At 44.9% G+C, this 22626-nt stretch overlaps 1 protein-coding gene across 4 annotated transcripts in view; it reads left to right on the top strand.

The window, feature by feature from the left end:
- Window positions 1–14939, top strand: part of fbxo34 (F-box protein 34) — a 48872-nt gene extending 33933 nt beyond the window's left edge. For all 4 annotated transcript variants that reach the window (XM_045717668.1, XM_014194751.2, XM_014194756.2 and 1 more), the window contains 2 exons: window positions 1293–1497; window positions 10494–14939. In XM_045717668.1, the coding sequence (XP_045573624.1) occupies window positions 1397–1497; window positions 10494–12918 (2526 nt within the window). In that variant the 5' untranslated portion in view covers window positions 1293–1396 and the 3' untranslated portion in view covers window positions 12919–14939. The remainder of the gene's footprint in view (window positions 1–1292; window positions 1498–10493) is intronic.
- The last annotated feature ends 7687 nt before the right edge of the window (window positions 14940–22626 follow it).

Genomic DNA, 22626 nt, shown 5'->3' on the forward strand with positions numbered 1-22626 from the left:
TCATTGTGTACCATGAGATGCTAGCCTGTCCCTCAGTGATTGACTGACTTGTGTTTTAGCTAGCCAAGTGTATGATAAGCAGAGCAGGCTTCCCTTCCCCTCTGCCCCCTCAGTCCCCTGGCTGGCCACTGTTCCACTGTTCTCAAAGCAGCTTTTGTTCAGTCTTATCTGGTCTTCATGGCTGACATATCTCTTTGAAAACAAACTCGGGGCTTGTTTTTCCTCAGCCAGAGAATGAGAATGGGGGAAGGATTCAAGGTTCTGTCCCAAATGGTACGCTGTTCCCTATATAGTGCACTACTTTTAGAGCAGGGCCATATGGACCCTGGTCAAAAGTAGTGCGCTAATGGGGAGTAGATAGGGTGCCGTTTGGGATGCAGCATTGAAGGGAGCGTGTTTCCACTTCAGTGTTGGCTCAGTTTGAAATGAAGCTATGTACAGTTTATCAGTCTGAATAGTTGCAAGTTTTGGTTTCATATCTGACTTATAAGTTGAAGGTGGAAAATGATTTGATGTAATGGCACATGTTTGTTTAGGCTATCTGTGGTTGACTTGTTGCAGAGCAGTGGTGTATTTTTAGATTTATTGGATAGTGTTGGAAATGAGGCATAAGCTAATGGAAACTAAGGTGGTTAAACCACAAACACAACATTGTAAACCTTGTAAAGGCATATGGTTGTTTTTGCCTTTTGTCTGTTTTTGTTAGACCGTGCCAGGTCTGGCTTGCTTTACGTAAGCCATTCATTCACATTCAGAGGAACAACTTTGTGGAAAGAAATGTTTTTGTGAATATTTGTCCATATGTTTCTTGTATATTAACTTGTTGCCACATGTCAATCTCAGCCAGGCAGCATTTCAAGAAGTGTTGGATTTTGATTCGGCCCTGTGCTTTTTGACTTATGCAGTTCTGCAGATCATTGTTCCTGGGAGGCCAGGGTGATTAACCCATTATAATGGTTGGCTAATTGAATTGTCATTATATCGGCATAAGATTTCCCCCCCCCCCCCACAGGGTTCTCCTCAAAGAATGTAAGAGGGGTGCTGAACCACCTTGTGGACTGGCTGCGCCACTCTAAATTGTTTTTTATTTCAAATGTTTTACTTTTTGTTATCATATAAGGCAATCTTTTGCAGGAAATGGCAGTTAGAAGTGTTAAATCCTGGGGAGAACCCTGCACCACACACACACACACACACACAGCCATGTTCCATTTAAGTGCTTTCTTCTATGTGCGAGGTGGTCTGGAACTGAGCTGTGTAATTAACTGTACATCGTGTCTGTTTCCCTGCAGTGGGGTGGATGGGACCCTGAGTTGTGCGGTCATCAGATCGTGGCCTGCAGGGGGTTGTGGGAGACACACGTCCGTCACCACACTGGACTGGAGGGAGGAGCTGAATGCCTGAGCGATGTGAATCTACGAGTTACTGCAAAGCTACCGCCTCCTCTCACAGCGATCATAGGAAACCACCACCCAACCTGCTGCTGTCAGCCTGGAGGTAAGAGACAAGATACAAACACACACTGGAAGTAAGCTTCTCCTATCTCGCCGAGTCCCCCCCTCACTCACAAATCACCACTCTACCTACCTACTTGCATACCTCAGAGGTGAGTTAAAGGGACAGCGCACTCAAATTATAAAATGACTTACTTGGTTCCTATGTTAAAAGCAGCTTATGGACAAGACTAGAATCCATGCTTTGTTTGGGTTGGTTTACCTAGTCACTACTGCTAACATTAGCATTGAACTAGGCTTACCTCTTCAGCATGGCATTATTATTAGAGCCACCCATATTGAGCTAGAATTCCTGTTCAGGAGGGTGCAAGGTTAGTGTTTCGGATAGAAATACATAATGTAGAATCAATAGGCCTATGTAGAATATGGGATTGTCAGCTCTACTCAAAGTTTCTATTTGCAACCAAAGTTGTGACTGTTTTACTTGACCTGTTGTACTGCTCTGTGGGACAGTGCCTGCCAGCCAGGTGAATGATGGTTTAAGTACTGGGATTATTTAGTATGACTTTCCCATAACGATGTCGCAAAACACATTTGAGTTTATTATCCCCCCCGCTTACCTCGTGTCTGTAAATGAAGGCCCATTTGTTTATGCCAAACTACAGACACGTGTGGAGGCCCGTGCTGTGCTTCAGGCTGACTCAGCCCCAGATGCTGCGTTTTAAATACTTTTTTCAAATAATTTCATAATTCATAATCTGTGCTTGATTGCGTTTGCCTGGCTTAATGGACAAATGGAATAGTCCCAAAACTGTTTGTACTCCGGGCCGGCTAGCGCAAACAAGTATTTCATCGATTTCAAATAGCATTTGAACCCAGGTGTGCGCTCCAGTAGCCCCCTGCCTCGCCTCAGGAAGAACATGTGATGTTGCACATAATTGCAGCATGCAGGCGCAGCCTCAGACTGATTTGCTCGTGTGTTTCCCAAATGACACCCTATCCCTATAGAGTGCTTTGGCACTACATAAGGAATAGGGTGCCATTTAGAACACAGCCCTCGTGTGACTTCATTCCTTGACTTTTGAAGTTGGATCCGTTCCCTGGCAACCTATGGAGAAGAAGTTATGGACTCTTGAAGGAGGGAGGGGAATAGAGGAGAAAAGAATGAGGTTGTTACATTGAAGCTGCTCTCTCTAGCGGAGTCCAGGTGTGAGCTCACCTCATCAGAGCCCATGACTGCCCCTCCAGTCCACATAGGGCCAGCTCTGTTGTGCCTTTCACTTCAGACAGTTTTTAGTTTTTTTACATAACGCTAAATTGTACTTTTCCCTGAAATTGCCATTAGCACTGATGTGTGTTTTGGCGCTGGCACCAGGCATTGAGGAAAGTATGACTTGCAGGAGGGTGGTGTTTGTGTAATGGGCTCATCCCAAATGTCACTCTATTCCCTATATAGTGCACTTCTTTTGACCAGAGCCCTATATAGGCTATAGGGTGGCATTTGAGACGCAGTCTCAGTGTGGGGTCTGAGCACTGCTGGGAAGGGGAAATAGTCTCTGTTGGCCAGGTTGTGTAATAATGAGTAACAGTCAAACTTGGCATGCCACACCAAGGGGCTGTTTAGGAGGGTGCAACCACAATATTGCAGAACATTCACATATAAATTTATTTTATAGAACAAAAATGTGGAATAGAGTAGTTACAGCATCTATATTCATTTACTTTTCTTTTTGCAACATTTATGTTTCACCTCACTGATTATAATACAACCCTGGAGTGTGGATCTCTGAACAAAATGGCTGATGCTAGTGACATTAGTGTAGCATGTTGTTGTCTGAGCTTCAATGACCTTTTGGTAACGTCAGCTAATGGATAACTGATATGAATCAGTTAGAGTCCAAGAACCATGCCTGCCATTATTGTCCATGAATGATTTGTTTTTCAAAATTCCATGTCTTTGTTGTTGCTTAAAGTGCTTTGAGATTGTAAAAAAAAAAAAAAGTGTAATGAATTATAATTGTTATTACAGGTGTAGTTGTTGCCACGGCTGTATAATGTGAGCCTACTCAGTTGTTGATGTTGGTGCCACACTTTCCCCTTTTCAGTCAACACGTGCACACACACTAGAGCAGTGAAAACACTGGGACTGGTGGTGGAGAGGAGAGTGACTGGGGCTACTGCAGGCCTTTCAAGGACACACAGCTCGCTGTTATTCTCCCTCCCTTGGCACACCGCTTTACATGCTCTCCAGCTAGCCAATTACTAGATGAAGCCACCCCACCCCTAGAGAGCAGTGTGTTTGTGTCCCAAATGGCACCCTATTATATACCCTATGGGTCCTGGTCAAAAGTAGTGCACTTTATATACAGTTCCTTCGGGAAATATTCAGACCCCTTGACTTTTTCCACATTATGTTAGGTTATAGACTTTTTTCCCCTCATAATCTACACAAAATACCCCATAATGACAAAGCAAAAACAGTTTAAAAAATATATATATATATATAAAATAAAAACATTTACATAAGTGTTCAGACCCTTTACTCAGTTTACAGCCTTTTGTCTTCTTGGGTATGACGCTACAAGCTTGGCACACCTGTATTTGGGGAGTTTCTCACATTCTTCTCTGCAGATCCTCTCAAGCTCTGTTAGGTTGGATGGGGAGTGTTGTTGCACAGCTATTTTCAGGTCTCTCCAGAGATGTTCGATTGGGTTCAAGTGGGTTATGCTTAAGGTCGTTGTCCTGTTGGAAGGTGAACCTTTGCCCCAATCTGAGGTCCTGAGCGCTCTGGAGCAGGTATTCATCAAGGATCTCTCTGTACTTTGCTCCATTCATCTTTCCCTCGATCCTGACTAGTCTCCCAGTCCCTGCCGCTGAAAAACATCCCCACAGCATGATGCCACCAGCATGCTTCACCGTAGGGATGGTGCCAGGTTTCCTCCAGACGTGATGCTTGGCATTCAGGCCAAAGATTTCAATCTTGGTTTCATCAGACCAGAGAATGTTTAGCATGGTCTGCGAGTCTTTAGGTGCCTTTTGGCAAACTTCAAGCTGGCTGTCATGTGCTTTTTTTTACTGAGGAGTGGCTTCCGTCTGGCCGCTCTACCATAAAGGCCTGATTGGTAGAGTTCTGCAGAGAGAGTTGTCCTTCTGGTAGGATCTCCTATCTCCACAGAGGAACTCTGGAGCTCTGTCAGCATGACCATCGGGTTCTTGGTCACCTCCCTGACCAAGGCCCTTCTCCCCCGATTGCTCGGTTTGTCCGGCGGCCAGCTCTAGGAGGAGTCTGGTGGTTCCAAACTTCCTCCATTTTAAGAATGATGGATGCCATTGTGTTCTTGGGGATCTTCAATGCTGTAGAACATTTTTGGTACACTTCTCCAGATCTGTGCCTCGACATAATCCTGTCTCGAAGCTCTACGGACAATTCCATCGACCTCATGGCTTGGTTTTTGCTCTGACATGCACTGTTAACTGTGGGACCTTTTATATAGATAGGTGTGCCTTTTTTTAGTAGTGGTTTCTTTACAGCATTTCAACCATGAAGGCCTGATTCAGTCTCTTCTGCTGCAGAGTATAAGTTCATTAGTTACCAGCCTCAGAAGACTCATCTCAACATCAACTGTTCAGAGGAAACTGTGTGAATCAGGCCTTCATGGTCAAATTGCTGCAAAGAAATCACAACTAAAGGATACCAATAAGAGACTTTCTTGGGCTAAGAAACACGAGCAATGGACATTAGACCGGTGGAAATCTGTCCTTTTGGTCTGAGTCTAAATTTGAGATTTTTGGTTCCAACCGCCGTGTTGTCTTTGAGACGCAGAGTAGGTGAATGGATGATCTTCACATGTGTGGTTCCCATTGTGAAGCATGGAGGTGGAGGTGTGATGTATGGGGGTGCTTTGCTGGTGACACTGTCTGTGATTTATTTAGAATTCAAGGCACACTTAACTAGCATGGCTACCACAGCATTCTGCAGCGATACGCCATCCCACCTGGTTTGCGCTTAGTGGGATTATCATTTGTTTTTCACCCGACCTCAGCCCAATTGAGATGGTTTGGGATGAGTGGTACCCGTAGAGTGAAGGAAAAACAGGCTGAGCACTTGTTGGCTATGTGGGGACTCCAAGACTGTTGGAAAAGCATTCCAGGTGAAACTGGTTGAGAGAATGCCAAGCTGTCAAAGGGTGGCTACTTTGAAGAATCTCAAATATAAAGTATATTTAGATTTTTATTTTTAACACTTTTTGGTTTCTACATGATTCCATGTGTTATGTCTTCAGTATTATTCTACAATGTAGAAAATAGTAAAAATAAAGAAAAACCCTTGAATAAGTAGGTGTGCCCAAACTTTTGACTGGTTGTGTGTATTATATAGAAAAGCTATTTGAGATGCAGCCAGTGCCTTTGCTGTGCCCTTGTCGCCCCCCTCCCCTGCATGCCTCCCTGATTTGGTCACCTCAGGTGCCCCCCACCTCCACCCTACTGTCCCACATTTATCAGAGCTCCAGAGCAGCAGTGAATAATGCCTTATATGTACTGCCGTCTGTCCTGTCCCACTGCGGCTACTTGAAGTCCTGTGTGTCGTTGATGGAGAGTGTGTGGTGTGTGTGTGTGTGTCAGGGGCTGGATCAGCTGACAGGACTTGTGTAAGGGCCCAGCTGTGTCTGAACTTAGGCTCTGTTCCCATTATGTCAGAGCAGAGGGAGGGAGACTGGAGGAATAGCAGCGGGAGGGAGGCTGGGCTGGGGGAACAATGGAGGGAGGGTGGCTGGGCTGGGGGAACAGCAACCCTTGTTTTTGCCATAATCAGATTCAGTGTGACACAGCTTTCCATCCCCAAGACACCACATGTCCCAAATTGCACCCTATTCCCTTTTTAATGCAGTACTTTTGACCAAGGTCTAGGGATCTGGTAGTGCACGATGTCTAAGGAAGTTGTGAGGTTTTGCTCGCCTGAGGTAGAGGATCTCATGATAAGCAGTAAACCACACTATCTACCTAGGGAGTTCATTTGTATTTTTTTGTAGCCATCTACATACCACCAGAGACCGATGCTGGCACTAAGCCCGCACTCAATGAGGTGTATTCCGCCATAAGCAAAAAGGAAAACGCTCATCCAGAGGTGGCGCTCCTAGTTGCCGTGGATTTTAATGCAGGGAAACTTAAATCAGTTTGACCTAATTTCTATCAATGTTAAATGTGCAACCAGAGGGGGGAAAACTCAAGACCACCTTTACTCCACACACAGATGTGTACAAAGCTCTCCCTCACCCTCCATTTGGCAAATCTGACCATAATTCTATCCTCCTGATTCCTGCATACATGCCAAAATTAAAGCAGGAAGCACCAGTGACGGTCAATAAAAAAGTGGTCAGATGGAACGGATGCAAAGGTACAGGACAGTTTTTTTGCTAGCACAGACTGGAATATGTTCTGGGATTCTTCCGATGGCATTGAGGAGTATGCCACATCAGTCGCTGGCTTCATCAGTAAGTGCATCGATGACGTCTTCCCCACAGTGACTGTACGTACATGCAATGGATTACAGGCAACATCCACACTGAGCTAAAGGGTAGAGCTGCCGCTTTCAAGGAGCGGGACTCTAACCCGGAAGCTTATAAGAAATCCCGCTATGCCCTCCGAACCATCAAATAGGCAAAGCGTCAGTACAGGACTAAGGTCAAATCGTACAACACTGGCTCCAACGCTTGTCGGATGTGGCAGGGCTTGCAAACTATTAGACTACAAAGGAAAGCACAGCCGAGAGCTCGCCCAGTGACACGAGCCTACTAGAGGAGCTAAATTACTTCTATGCTCGCTTCGAGGCAAGTAACACTGAAACATGCATGAGAGCATCAGCTGTTCCAGACGACTGTGATCAAGCTCTCCGCAGCCGTTGTAAGACCTTTTAAACAGGTCAATATTCACAAGGCCGCAGGATCAGACGGATTACCAGGACGTGCACTCCGAGCATGCGCTGACCAACTGGCAAGTGTCTTCACTGACATTTTCAACCTGTCCCTGATCGAGTCTGTAATACCAACATGTTTCAAGCAGACCACCATAGTCCCTCTGCCCAAGAACACAAAGGTAACCTGCCTAAATGATTACCAACACGTAGCACTCACATCTGTAGCTATGAAGTGCTTTGAAAGGCTTGTCATGGCTCACATCAACACCATTATCCCAAAAACCCTAGACCTACTCCAATTTGCATACTTCCCCAACAGATCCACAAATGATGCACGCAGATCCTCAACACGGGGGCCCCTCAGGGGTGCGTGTTCAGTCCTTTCCTGTACTCCCTGTTCACTCATGACTGCACAGCCAGGCACGACTCCAACGCCATCATTTAAGTTTGCCGATGACACAACAGTGGTAGGCCTGAACACCGACAACGATGAGACAGCCTATAAGGAGGAGGTCAAAGACCTGACCGTGTGGTGCGACGACAACAACCTCTCCCTCAACGTGATCAAAACAAAGGAGATGATTGTGGACTACATGAAAAAGAGGACCGAGCACGCCCCCATTCTCATTGACGGAGCTGTAGTGGAGCAGGTTGAGAGTGCCTTTGCATTCCTTGGCGTCCACATCGCCAACAAACTAACATGGTCCAAGCACCCCAAGACAGTCGTGAAGAGGGCACGGCAAAACCCATTCCCCCTCAGGAGACTGAAAAGATTTGGCATGGGTCCTCAGATCCTCAAAAGGTTCTACAGCTGCACCATCGACAGCATCTTGACGGGTTGCATCACTGCCTGGTATGGCAACTGCTCGGCCTCCGACCGCAAGACACTACAAAGGGTATTGCGTACGGCCCAGTACATCACTGTGCCAAGCTTCCTGCCATTCAGGACGTCTATACCAGGCAGTGTCAAGAAGGCCCAAATAATTGTCAGACTCCAGCCAACCTAGTCATAGACTGTTCTCGCTGCTACCGCACGGCAAGCGGTACCGGAGCACCAAGTCTAGGTTCAAGAGGCTTCTAAACATCTTCTACCCCCAAGTCATAAGACTCCTGAAGATTTAGTCAAAGGGCTACCCCAGACAATTTGCATTGCCCCCCCCTCCCCCACATTTACGCAGCTGCTACTCTGTTATTATCTATGCCTAGTCACTTTAACTCTACCTAAATGTACATATTACCTCGACTAACCGGTGCCCCCACACATTGACTCTGTACTGGTACCACCTGTATATAGCCTCGCTATTGTTATTTTACGGCTGCTCTTTAATTATTTGTTTTATTTCTTACTTGAAGGTATTTTTCTTAACTGCACTGTTGGTTAAGCATTTCACTAAGGTCGTAGTCGGCACATGTGACAAATATATATTTTTTATTTGATGTAGGGAATATGGTGCCATTTGGGAAGCAGACTGTTTATGCAGTGTGAACAAATGGGATCACCTGGGTTTGAGCCACTCCATCCAAGGCAAGGATCGAGTGCTGCCTCTCACTGCCTGCCTGATCAATAGGATGAAAGTGATCTCATAGATAAGCACCAAAAGTACCCAATGCACAATCGACACTAAACCCTACTCCAGTGTAAAGTAAGCTATGTAGTTTAAGGCAAGCTCAGCGCTTTTCCACTGTTAGTGTTTTCGCAAGGAAGGTTTTGCCAGAGGAATATACACTGAGTGTACAAAACATTGTGTGCCATTCAGATGGTGAATGGGCAATTCAAAATATTTCAGTGCCTTTGAACAGGGTATGGTAGTAGGTGCCAGATGCACCGGTTTGAGTGGCAAGAACTGCAACGCAGCTGGGTTTTTCACGCTCAACAGTTTCCTGTGTGTATCATGAATGGTCCACCACCCAAAGGACATCCAGCCAACTTGACACAACTGTGGGAAGCATTGGAGTCAACATGGGCTAGCATCCCAGTGGAACGCTTTCAACACCTTCTAGTCCATGCCCCAACGAATTGAGGCTGTTCTGAGGGCAAAAGGGGGTGCAACTCAATATTAGGAAGGTGTTTCTAATGTTTTGTACACTTGGTGTATGTTGGCCGGTGCAGGCAGGGCAAATCTTCCCCTTCTGGCCGTCTGCCTCTCCATGCTAAGTGCAGAAACCTGTTCTTCAATTTCTATTTCAGGGGTTCCCTGAGACATTTGAGTTGATGAATATTGCGTACAGATGACTTAAATTTTGGCAAAGGAATCTGTAGAATAAGTTGCGGGATAATACAATACTATGCATGTTCTTAACCATTTGTAACATGGGCCTGGGAGGCTCACACGGATATTGGTATCCACAGTTCTCTACCAATTATCACATTTTCAACACAATACCTCTTGTATTACAATTGTTTTAGTGGGAATTAGCTTAAACTACAAAATGTTCTCTCCGATACCAAATGTGTTACCACTATTAGCACAAATGAATGGTGGTCTCATCAGTTTAATGCAATGGCAGTAGGCCTAATGCAGTTTAATGAAGTGGAAATGTTTGTAGGGTACTTGGCGTGCATGGGGAATGGAGAACAGTGGTTCAACGTGATTAGAGCTCACACCGTTACATACTGTTCAATAGGCCTAAATACCCAATTAATAAATGTTTAAGAAAAACGTCATTGTTCAAGAGAAGAAAAAAGGGTGGTTGCGGATGGGTTATTAGCAATTGGGTGAACAAACAGCTGACCAGCGCGTCATTAGTCCCCTCCCGGGTCCAAAAAGTTTGGGAACCCCTGCTCTGTGTTGCAATAAGTACCCTATACCCTACATATTGTGCCATTTGGAATGCACCTCTTGTTTTCTTCTGTAGCTGACCTGAGGCCCAGTAGTCTGAGCATAGATGGAGGGTTATAGTTCTGGTTGTCCCACTCCCAACTGCGTTTGTTGATAATATATTTGCTGCATTGGCAAAATATTCAGGCCGTGTCGGATAGAAATAGAATAACTAGAGCTGACTTCATTTGCTATTCTGCCTTCTATGAATGTCCTCCAACCTTGCATCCTCCTGAACAGGCCCCTGTTTAGGCTGTCATAACACATGCACCACAATAACACATTGACTCCTTTCTTCTGTTCCAGGGCTGCAGCCATGCACCTCAAGCCATACCCCAAACTGCAGAAGAAAGAGTTCCACCTGGAGTCCAGTCAGGACAGCCAGAGAGGTCTTCACCATATGAGCCAGCAGGGGGCCCTGTCTCTGAGGACAGATTGGGGGGTCCGTCCAGCCCTAGTGGGCTCGTCTAGCAGCGGGCTCGGCCCGGGCACGGCCCGCTCCCCCCTTAGTGTCATATCCACCAACACCCTGTGCTGCAGTGACAACAGTAATAGTACCCATGGCAACAGTGGTAGTGGGCTGCAGACCTCAAGGCTGAGTGGGTCTGGGGGAAATGTATTCCACAGTAGTACAACCTGGGCCCGGAGGAAAACCTCCGAAACCTCCTACACCACCACCTCGTCCCTGCTGCTTCTCCTCCCCACCTCCTCTACAGGCTCGGGGGGATCTGAGAACCAGGAGGCCTCCCTCAGCGTCTCCTACCAGGGGGAGGACGGAGAGGGACCGCTGGACATCTGGGCCGTCATCAAGCCCGGCAACACCAAGGAGAAAATCGCCATCTTCGCCTCGCCCCAGTGCCGCGGCGGCCTCGTGAATGGTGGCGGTGGAGGAGAGCCGGTCAGGGAGGCGTGTGAGGGAGACTCGGTGAGCAGCATCTCAGTGAGGACGGTGTCTGTGAAGATGAAAAGCTGTTGGGAGGAAGAGGGTGGCTCTGTGGCCAAGCGCAGGAGGAGGTCAGGGCATCGGGGCCACCACCAGGACAGAGACCGACAGTCACCCAGAGCCCTAGAGAGACAGAGCCCACTGAGTCCCACCAAGAACAGCCCCGAAGAGGTGACCCTTGGCGAGAGCCCTAGAGTGCCTGAGTGTGGGGTTGTAGGGGTGGGTGGGGAGCAGGTATGTAGGGTAGAGGGTGAGGAGGGGAGTGGGACGGGTAAGGCTCTCTCTGTGGGGGAGTTGGTGGCCGCCTTGGAGCAGAGAGCCAGCGACAAGCAAGGGGACTCTAAGCCTGTCTCTCTGCGGAGCTCCACTAGCATTACCTTATCCAGGGGGCTGTCACTGACCCAAGAGCCCCAGCAGCCCAAAGCCCCAGACCAGAGCCCCCAGGGGACAGATGAGGATGCAGAGTGTGTAAAGGTGTCGGACATGGTGGCCAAGCTGGAGTCAGAGTGCCTGAAGCGCCGGAGTGTTCCAAGGGAAGGGTCCGGATCTGGAGGAGAGCTGTCGCGCAACAACAGCCTGCGGAGGAGGGTGGGCCGGGTGTTACTGGCAGGAGCAGACGCCTGCTCCATCTCAGCCCAGCCACCTCCGTCTCCCACCGGGCCCCAGCACGGACTAGAGGAGACCACGGGGGTGCAGCACCTCCACGCTAGTCCCTCTGAGGGCCGTCCCTCTGTTCGCACCATCCACATGGACAAACTAGTTCCCAGCAGCTGCCATGAAGCTTCCTACTGGGCTTCCCGTTCCTCTGACCCAGCTTCTCCGTCTCACAGTGTGGAATCTGGGTGTGGAGCCTCTGGGTGTGGAGCCTCCGTCCATGCTGTCAGAGAGCCAGAGGAGATGTGTGAGGCCCAGGGACAGCAGGAGGGGAGCAGGGTCATTGAGGCTGGGCAGGATCTGTACTTCCAGCTCCAGTCAGAGCGGGCCAGCAGCAGTCTACAGAGTGAGGAGCCCCTCCCAGGCATGCTGTTCTTCTCACACCCTCTGCCCTCACAGCCGGCGCTAGAACAACACACACTCCCACACCCAGACAGTACTTGCACCCAGGACACTGAGTCCAGCCCTAAACTCACCAGAGACTTAGCGGAAACCTCCAAGACTCAGCCCTGCGACCCTGCTATCACCTCCCTCCTCCCTGAAACCATATCGCACAGTGAGAACTGGGCCAAAGAGGAGGACGAGAGGGAGGAGAAGGCGGTGAGTGAGGGAGAGGGGAGTGCTTTTAGCCAGTGCGAGACCGTGCCTTTCCCCCTGCGCCGCCTGGTGTCTCACGAGTTCCTGGAGATGCGCTTTAAGATCCAGCTGCTCCTGGAACCCCAGCAGTACATGGCCTTCCTGCCCCACCACATCATCGTTAAGATCTTCTGCCTGCTGCCCACAGAGAACCTGGCAGCGCTTAAGTGCACCTGCCACTACTTCAAGTTCCTCATTGAGAGCTACGGCGTTCGACCCGCGGACTCCCGCTGGGTGTGCGACCCCCGCTACAAAGACGATCCCTGCAAGCAGTGTAAAAAACGGTATGGGCGCGGGGATGTGTCCCTCTGCCGCTGGCACCACAAGCCCTACTGCCAGGCGCTGCCCTACGGCCCCGGATACTGGATGTGTTGCCACGGTTCCCACAAAGACACGCCCGGCTGCAACGTCGGTCTCCATGACAACCGCTGGGTGCCCGCCTTCCATAGTATCAACATGCCAATCTATAAGAAACCCAGGGCGGTCACTGAGGAGTAGTGGAATAGACAATGGGAGAAAAAGTAACTTGACTTCTGTGTGCTTTACTTTGCCAATGAGGGCTTTGTGTGCGTGTCTGTGTTGCCATATGTGCATTTATTTGTGGGGAGTGTCTGACCGCAACCAGGTTGCTGGTACTGATGAGGAATCACTGGATCTCTTCCTTTACCCCTGACCCCTAACCACTGACCTCTAACCCCTCCTCAGGTCCTCTGAGATGGTCAGCACTTTAACCCTGGTCATAATTCTCAGTCTTCAAAGGATTCTGACAGGGTATTCTATTTACTTGCTTCAACGTGTTGGGTTAAAACATCTGATTCTGACCAGAGTGTGTTGAAGAGAGAAGCCTTGTTTCAGATTTCTCCCCAGTGTTGATGCTTAATGTGTCTCCTTGCCCACAGCCATAATGTCTCCTTGCTTATGCATTAACCAATACGTTGGATAGCTATTTTAGTCAAGGTAAGCCTATCAACGTTATGTAGTATACCCCACCCAGAAGTGTGATTTACTCAGTGTTAATGTGTTGTTGTCTAAGTGGATACATACATTGCTGCAGGTCCCCCAGGTTTATGCAAAATGTGAATCAACCCCATCCTATATCCCAACTCAACTGTATCAGTCTCCGGGTCAGAGAGGGAAAGGGTTTTGTCTGTCCTGTATCTGGTTTGATTGGAAAAAGTGTGTTCTGAGCCCAGTTGTGTTTACATTGTAGATAGTGCTACTGAGTCCTATATCAAAAACAAAGTGAAGAAGATTGACAAGCAGCACGAGTATCTATGACTTGAATGCATTTATCTTCAGTTTGGTAAAAATGAAAAAAAGTTTATTTTGACCCCGTCATGTATATATTTATGAATTATTATTATTATTGGGTGTTTTACGATGGGTCCCAGATGTATAACCCATATACTTATTGGCCGTCCTCAGTGCATTATTCTCCACCATTTTTAATGTGCGTCTGAAATGGCACAGTATTCCCTATATAGTGCACTACTTTTGACCAGAGCAATAAGGCTGGTCAAAAGCAGTGCACTATAAATGGAATAGAGTGCCATTTTGGACAAGTGCTCATCCCTCCTTTTTATGATGCTGATATTTCTTGAAGGGAAACATTTCTGGAGAAGTTCACCTGTGTGTCTCTTCTTTACAATGATTAACTGGACATGATCTAAAAACAGGAGAACAATCAGGGTTGATTACAAAGGGGGAGAAAAATGGTCTCAAAAAGTAATTTGCCCCCAGATATTTTAAAAAACAGTTTGTTGTATAATATTCCAGCTGTACTCTGTCTGCAAAGGCATTTTACTTCAATAAAGTGCATTCATTCTGAGGTTAACTGTCATAACCCACCTTTCCTTCTCGTGGTGTCTTTAAACTGAAAGAAAGTGTAAAGGTTACAACATAAAATGGAATATATTGTTCTTTACTGAAGATTCAGGGATATAGACTAAATGTATATTAAGGGTCTCCAGCCTTAAATGTCACCCATTTCTATTATTTATCACATCTTGTTGTCATTGACATACGTCAGTCAATGTTGTTCACAACTTAAGGTCTATACTGTAGAACTGGTAGGCTTGCCTTTCATTGGGGTGAGGGGTATTGTTTGGGTCCAGGTGTGTTGGGGAAAGAGCACAAAGACACGCACAACAGATTTATAAAAGCAAAATAAATATGTATTCCTTGCTGTGTGAGAAATGACTTCCTAGAAGTTGATATTAATCATCTCAAACATTTGAGGGAAATTTCCCCTTTTGTCAACTTTAATACCAAAATGGCAGTCCTCCGACAAAGGGTCTGGATTGTCCACTTGAAAAGGCAAAGTGAGATGAGTATTCAATGTATCAATGGGTCCTAATATGAACACTAGCATGGAATTGTCTGTCATGTCAGTGCCTCCTGAAATGGTGTGTTCACATATGCATGCTCTTTCGTTTCTTTCTTCATTTGGGTGACCTTTCTGAATTCACAACAGACAGTAGGGGATGAATAAGACTTGGCAATAAAATGCATGAAAAGATCCTGTGGGTTGCCAGTGGTTTTGATTTGAGCATTAAGGATCATCTTCTAAATCCCAACTTGATACATTTGCTACTAGCTAGAGATCTCTATTTTAACCCTCAGTCCCAAGACCCCAGCAAAAACCTGCTTTTCATTTGTCTGCATGTCAAGCCCTTGTATTTAGCCTCACAATTAAGTGTTATACAATTTTATTTCAGAACAACCAGGGCAGCTACAAGGAGACAAAACAATTTAACAAACAGCTACATTCATGAGTTTTATTGACATGTGGATTTATATGAATGCTATAAGTACAGAAGTTGTTCTCTGGGAAATTAATATCCAACTAGTCAGTGACAACTGCTTATTACGGTATTATAGAGACTACAGTGCATTCAAAAAGTACAGTATTGACTTATTTATTCATTTTGCTACGTTACAGCCTTAAGTGATTAAAACAAAATCCCTCATCAATTTACACACAATATCCCATAATGACAAAGCGAACAGGTTTTTAGAACAAATTCAAACACACCTTAGTATTCAGACCCTTTGCTATGAGACTCAGAATTGAGCTCTGATGCATCATCCCCCTTTCCTTTAACTGTTTCTATTGATCATCATTGAGATGTTTCTACAACTTGATTGGAGTCCACCTGTGGTAAATTCAATTGATTGGACATGCTTTGGAAAGGCACACACCTGTGTGTGTGTATATATAAGCTCTGATGGAGCTCCTCTTTACTGATGGGAGAAACTTCCAGAAGGACAACGATCTCTGCAGCATGCCACCAATCACGCCTTTATGGTATAGTGGCCAGATGGAAGCCACTCCTCAGTAAAAGGCACATGACAGCCTGCTTGGAGTTTGCCAAAAGGCACCGAAAGGACTCTGACCATGAGAAACAAGATCCTCTGGTCTGATGAAACCAAGATTGAACTCTTTGGCCTGAAGCATGGTGGTGGCAGCATGCTGTGGGGATGTTTTTCAGCGGCAGGAATGGGGAGACTAATAAGGATCGACGGAAAGATGAATGGCGCAAAGTACAGAGAGATCCTTGATTAACACCTGCTCCAGAGCACTCAGGACCTCAGACTAGGGGCGAATCTTCACCTTCCAACAGGACAACGCAGGAGAGGCTTCGGGACAAGTCTCTGAATGTCCTTGTGTGGCCCAGCCAGAGCTCAGACTTGAACTCGATCGAACACCTCTGGAGAGACCTGAAAATAGCTGTGCAGCGACACTCCCCATCCAACCTGACAGAGCTTGAGAGGATCTGCGGAGAAGAATGGGAGAAACTCCCCAAATACAGGTGTGCCAAGCTTGTAGCGTCATACCCAAGAAGACTCAAGGCTGTAATCTCTGCCAAAGGTGCATCAACAAAGTACTAAATAAAGGAAATCCCACAGTGCATTCGGAGAGTATTCAGACCCCTTGACTTATAGTTATGACTCATTCTGTGGTACTCTACTGGCTAAGCTTGAATTTCCCTGCCAATAATATTTGAAAATATGTAGGTATATGATCACACTGGTAAGAGATCATTTGTTGTATTACTTGTGAGGCACAGCTGAGTGAGTATAATAAAAGTATTACTAGACTAATGGTCTGCATCTGATGGTCAGTCTGAGGGGAGGGAGGGTGGGAGCAGCGGTGAGGCTGCCTCTCATCCGACTCAACATCCCTCCACTGAGAAAAGGGGACACAGTCTTCCAGGTGATGGCGAAACTCAAGTCGCACTGCATTATTTCTGCCTCATGCACCAATTCATGTTCTTACTCCTATGATCAGAGAAAGTAAAATATTCCTTAATATTAAAAAGACAAGTTGCTAATAAGCTTATCGGAACACGTTGCTATACTCATTCATTGCAGCTGCAGTGCTGGTTGTAACGTGAGTGGAAGTTGGGAGAACGTGCATTCTATGGCTTATAAAAGTGTTGACACTTCTGAATAACAAACTTACTCATCAAAACAGCAGCTCTTTGCTGTATTCCTTGAGTCTCTCTAGTCATGGTTTTAAAGTTTAGAAATCTCAACTTTTCTGTGAGTTTGAGGTTTCTTTTTACAGTCTATGTCTCGACGAAACTGTGCAGACAGTGATCTGAACTATGTGATTGGCCAGCGGGAGGCCTATAGAGATGGGCCCTCACTGGATCAAAATATTTTATGATGGACAAGGTCCTCCGCGTAGAAAGGACTGGCTGACACAATCTAACGCTAGAGGGGGTCAGGAGATGGTAGAGTACAGTCCTACCACACTGCGGGACAACAATCCTGTCCCCATGAGTAGGGCAGACGTATCACATATGACGACGTGAGACTGAGGTTGAAGAGGATAATTCCTCAGCTCCCACGGACAAAGACAGAGTGAATGAAACATTGGAGTTGGTACCTGGTGAGCCAGAGTCTACAACAATGACATCTCATTCCAAGAAGAAGAATGAAGCTGGGAAAGTGGCTGAGACTAGTGACAATCATAATCCAATAGAAAACTCTGAGGTTAATAATGGACCCCGAAGGTGGTGCAACTCCGTAGAATACCAAAGCCAGCCAAACATCAATGCTGGCCTTCATTCAAACAAACCGGAATCAACCAACACCCAAGTGGCTCAGGGTACCAAGCTCCCCATCAGAGTCTGGAGTTAAGACGCCTGCAGAAAAAAAGGCTGATATGGAGGGTGTAATTCTGGGAGAAGTTTGAGAAAAGTCCCCCTAATTAGCCATCCAGACCAAAATCATTGATGAATGGTGGAACATGAATGATTGAAATAATCTATATTTAAGTAGCCTATATTATCTGGTTCAGAGAAGGACATCTGTGTATGTGAGCATAACCTCTGTCACTAACATGGCTTTTCAAGAGAATGAGCAATCTGCAGAAAATGTAATGCCAACTCTTGATACATGTCCCAAACAAAACCCACCTTCGAGACGGAAACTCAGTTCCCTTAACCCAGCTATTAGAAAACCATGAAACTTTTTCAAACTGTTAATCAGGCTAAAATGCTCTGGGACACTCATTCCAAGCCTAGAGGAATAGTGGGAGGTCATCTGAATATTCATAGCATTATTTCTAAACGTGAACAGGTAGAACATTTATCAAATGACTCAAATCTATTTTTTTTTCTGTTTCTGAGACTGGCTGAGAAAAAGCTATTTATGCCTTTAATGTCCCTCCCTGGATATTGCATATTCAGGAGGGACAGGGCAGAGAGGGTGTGGATTGCTTATGTACATGAAAGATAACTTTAAATGCAATTGTATCATATGGAAACATGCCAATGACCTTGAATGTATGGAGCTGAATGTATTCCTCTCCCCTCATGATTATTGGATTATATCGACCATCGACATCTGATATCTTGTTTAATGACCATTTAAATGCCTTGCTTAAAGAATGTGATCATAAGGCGATTTCAATATAAACTGGAAAACAAAACTTGCAGGAAAAAACTCAGAGATCACAGATTATTTCAACCTGACTCAAATAATACAAGGTCCAACAAGAGTAACACAGTCATCCCAGACTCAAATTCATCTGGTGTTTACTAACAGACCTGATCGAATAACTAAGTCCACTAACTGACTAACTGGTTGGTATATCTGACCACAATGTTACATTGGTGGTTAGAAAGCAAACTAAAAAGAGATTTAGGAAACATATTAATGTGCAACAGTACGATCAAAAAAATCCTGAAAAGTGAGCAGAGTAACTAAGATGCAGCTATAAGTCAAATTGACTAGTCTGATCTGTTAAGCAATGAAGACCCAGAGTCTGGATACAGAACATTTCTGTAAACTACTGACAAAGTGGAAACCTCTTTTACTCGGAAATTTAAACGTTAGCCAAGACGGAAACCTCTCTACCATGGCTCAACGAGGACCTCTGGAGGCAGATGAGAGAACGGCATCTTTCCTTGAAAAAAAGCACCGAAGAGAAATAAGGTGGTAAGGAATATTTAAAAAAAGCAAACGCATAGTTCTTTCTTAGAGTGATCAACGAAGCAAAATGAAATAGCAAAGTGGTTTGGGAAAATCTCAACAAACCAACAGGGAGAGAAAAAACATCCTGAATTAAAGGTTAATGGGATTCTAATTCAAGACTCCGATTTCATATCCACCACCTTAAACAATTTTTTTTGCTGATTGTCAAAGAACTGGCTCAAATATTTTCAACCAAGTCCACAGTTCTCACTCCCATAGATGATAATAATAAACCAATATTCAGAATTCCTGAAATCTCAGCGTCAGCTGAGTATTACTCGCTTCTTCAAGAGCTCTAGAACCAAATATTGTCTAGACACTGTATTCCTGAAGAGACACAAATATTCTCTGATTGCCCCTATTGTACATCTAGTTAGTCTGTCCATCAAATATGGGTTCTTCCCCAATGCTTGAACGTCTGCTGCAGTGATACCTGTTTTAAAATCTGGTGACCCAACACTGGTGGGAAATTACCAACCTATACGCGTTCTTCCAGTGCTATCAAAAGTAGCTGAAAGATGGGTGGCTGATCATCTGACTGATCACCTCATTCAGGGCAACTCCATACATCAAATGCAATTTGGATTCACAACTAACCATTCTACCGAAAGAGCCAATTGCTATTTTCTGAAATACATTCAATCTAAACTGGACATAGGTGGTGAAGTCAGCGCAGTCTTTTTGGATCTTAACAAGGCCTTTGATACTGTGAATCATGAGGTCCTCCTAGCCAAACTATCCTCCCTTAATGTGTCCACTGAAGTTATTAGTTGGATGTATTCCTATCTGACAAACAGAAGTCAAAGGGTTAGTTTGGGGGACACTCAGTCGGACTCTTTACTATAACATTGGGGTCCCACAAGGGTCAATATTAGGCCCCCTTTCTGTTTACAATCTATATAAATGATCTCCCACTTACTTGCCCACAAGTTAACATGCAGATGTATGCAGACGATACAGTTCTGTATGTACACTCAAAAAATAGACAACTAATTGTAAACAAGTTAACTGAAGCTATGGTACATGTTTCTAAATGGATGACTAATTATTGCCTGCATTTAAATAAGACTGTATGTACTTCTCTAAGAAATCCATTGATTCTTCCCAACGAGCTGTTCTTGTTAATGGAGAGAATCTGAAACTTGTGTCTAACTTCAGGTATCTTGGTGTCATTTTGGACTCCAATTTGACATTTAAGAAACATGTGATGGTGGTTAAGACGGTCAAGTTTGGATTATCCAACTTTAGGTTTATAAGACCTTCCCATCCTCTGGAGGCCGCCAAACTATATAGGCTATGATCTTCTGACAACAGAGATATTGCCTCACATGCTGGTCACAAGCAGGAGCTACTATTCTGAAACCAATTGAATCACTCTACAAACACTTCAGATTTTTGATAACAAACCAAACAGTTACCACCATTGTCATATCCTTTACAAACATCATTTATTCAGTCTGGATAGCTTTAAGCAGTATGTAGATGCAAGCCTTGTCTTTAAGATCCTGCATGGTCTTGGCCCTCCACCCCTATGCAGGCATATCATGCTCAAGGAAAGCACCTCCAGGATAACAAGGGCAGTAACTAGAGGGGATTGCATTGTCCCTTTTCAACACAGTAAAATCGGTCAATCGGCCTTCTCTGTTAGAGCTACAATATACTGGAATGCAATGCCCATGGACTTGAGAAGCTGCACTGAATATTTTTTTATTAAAAAAATATGGCTAAAATCTATCCAAACGTGTACACATGAGCTATCTGTGGTTCCTCATATGTAAGACGACAGTTGATGATAGTGTTGTTAGAATGATATACTATTGGATGTAATGTATTTGTATTTTGTATTGTTTGTGTGAGTATTTGTATAGTGGCTGTGTAAAGTCCCTTACCTGCTCTGGGTCTACGGGTGCAAATGAGCTTTTGGCTAACCCCGGCACATTTACATGGATGATGCATTATTGATCGCAATCGACCGGTTGGTAAACACTGCTACAGACGTTTTTATATAAAAGACCCAGACCCCTTCGGGACTCGCCCTTGTCTCACAAACACTGCTCTTGCTCAGCCCCCGTTAATCACAGACTAATTGTTGGCATCTACGGATGCAAAAGAAATAGACTCATCTAATGGTACAACACAGAAGTCCGTAGCTCAAACACTGTTTCAAAGGGGTTAGAAGTCAAACCCGCCGGTGGGACTCACTGGGTTAAATCTGAGTACTAATAGGCCTCATTTCATGTAGAACGTCTGTGCCTGCCTGCCATACAACAGAGCTAGTGTTATTTACCAGAAAGCTCAGGTTATTTTGGCTGCGTTTACACAGGAAGCCCAATTCTGATATTTTTTCTACTAATTGGGATTTTGACCAATCACAATCTTTTTCAGAGCTACACTGATTGTGAGAAAATGAAGAAGAAAAAAACAGATCAGAATTGGTCTGCCTGTGTAAAAGCAGCCTTTGAGTCAACTGTGGAACCAGTTTTTCTGTGAAGCAGTTAGTTAAAATATACCAGTAAATAGTTTGGGGTTTGCAGTGCAGCCAACACACGCCCATTAGATTCCATCTGAATATGGTTGTATAATACACTTGACAGTGATGCTTCTTTCTAAAATGGTTCAAATAAGACTTATGCCAACAAATCGCATTAATCCTTTTTTTTTTTTTTTTACACACAACCTATTTTGTCACTAGCAGGTCATTACAGGGGTCTTCATTTTTGTCATGTGAAATATTGCTTATTGTGACAGTGTAAATGCTTAATCTGCATTACCAGTCATTTCAAAATTAAGTTCTACAAGCCCTAAATAAGAAAAATAAACTAACATCTTATGAAGTAAGCCAAATATGTAAAGTTGAAGTCGGAAGTTTACATACACTTAGGTTGGAGTCATTAAAACTTGTTTTTCAATCACTCCACAAATTTCTTGTGAACAAACTATAGTTTTGGCAAATCGGTTAAGACATCTACTTTGTGCATGACACAAGTAATGTTTCCAACAATTGTTCACAGACAGATTTTTTCACTTATAATTCACTGTATCACAATTCCAGTGGGTCAGAAGTTTACATACACTAAGTTGACTGTGCCTTTAAACAGCTTGGAAAATTCCAGAAAAGGATGTCATGGCTTTAAAAGCTTCTGATAGGCTAATTTACATCATTTGAGTCAATTGGAGGTGTACCTGTGGATGTATTTCAAGGCATGACATCATGGAAAATCAAAAGAAATCAGCCAAGACCTCAGAAAAAGAATTGTAGACCTCCACAAGTCTGGTTCATCCTTGGGAGCAATTTCCAAATACCTGAAGGTACCACGTTTATCTGTACAAACAATAGTACGCAAGTATAAACACCATGGGACCACACAGCCGTCATACTGCTCAGGAAGGAGACACGTTCTGTCTCCTAGAGATGAATGTACTTTGGTGCGAAAAGTGCAAATCAATCCCAGAACAACAGCAAAGGACCTTGTGAAGATGCTGGAGGAAACAGGTACAAAAGTATCTATATCCACAGTAAAACGAGTCCTATATCGACATAACCTGAAAGGCCGCTCAGAAAGGAAGTCACTGCTCCAAAACCGCCATTAAAAAGCCAGATCGTACTTTTTGGAGAAATGTCCTCTGGTCTGATGAAACAAAAAATAGAACCGTTTGGCCATAATGACCATCGTTATGTTTGGAGGAAAAAGGGGGAGGCTTGCAAGCCAAATAACACCA

This window comes from Salmo salar, chromosome ssa01, assembly GCF_905237065.1.
Source record: "Salmo salar chromosome ssa01, Ssal_v3.1, whole genome shotgun sequence".
Lineage (NCBI taxonomy): Eukaryota > Metazoa > Chordata > Actinopteri > Salmoniformes > Salmonidae > Salmo > Salmo salar.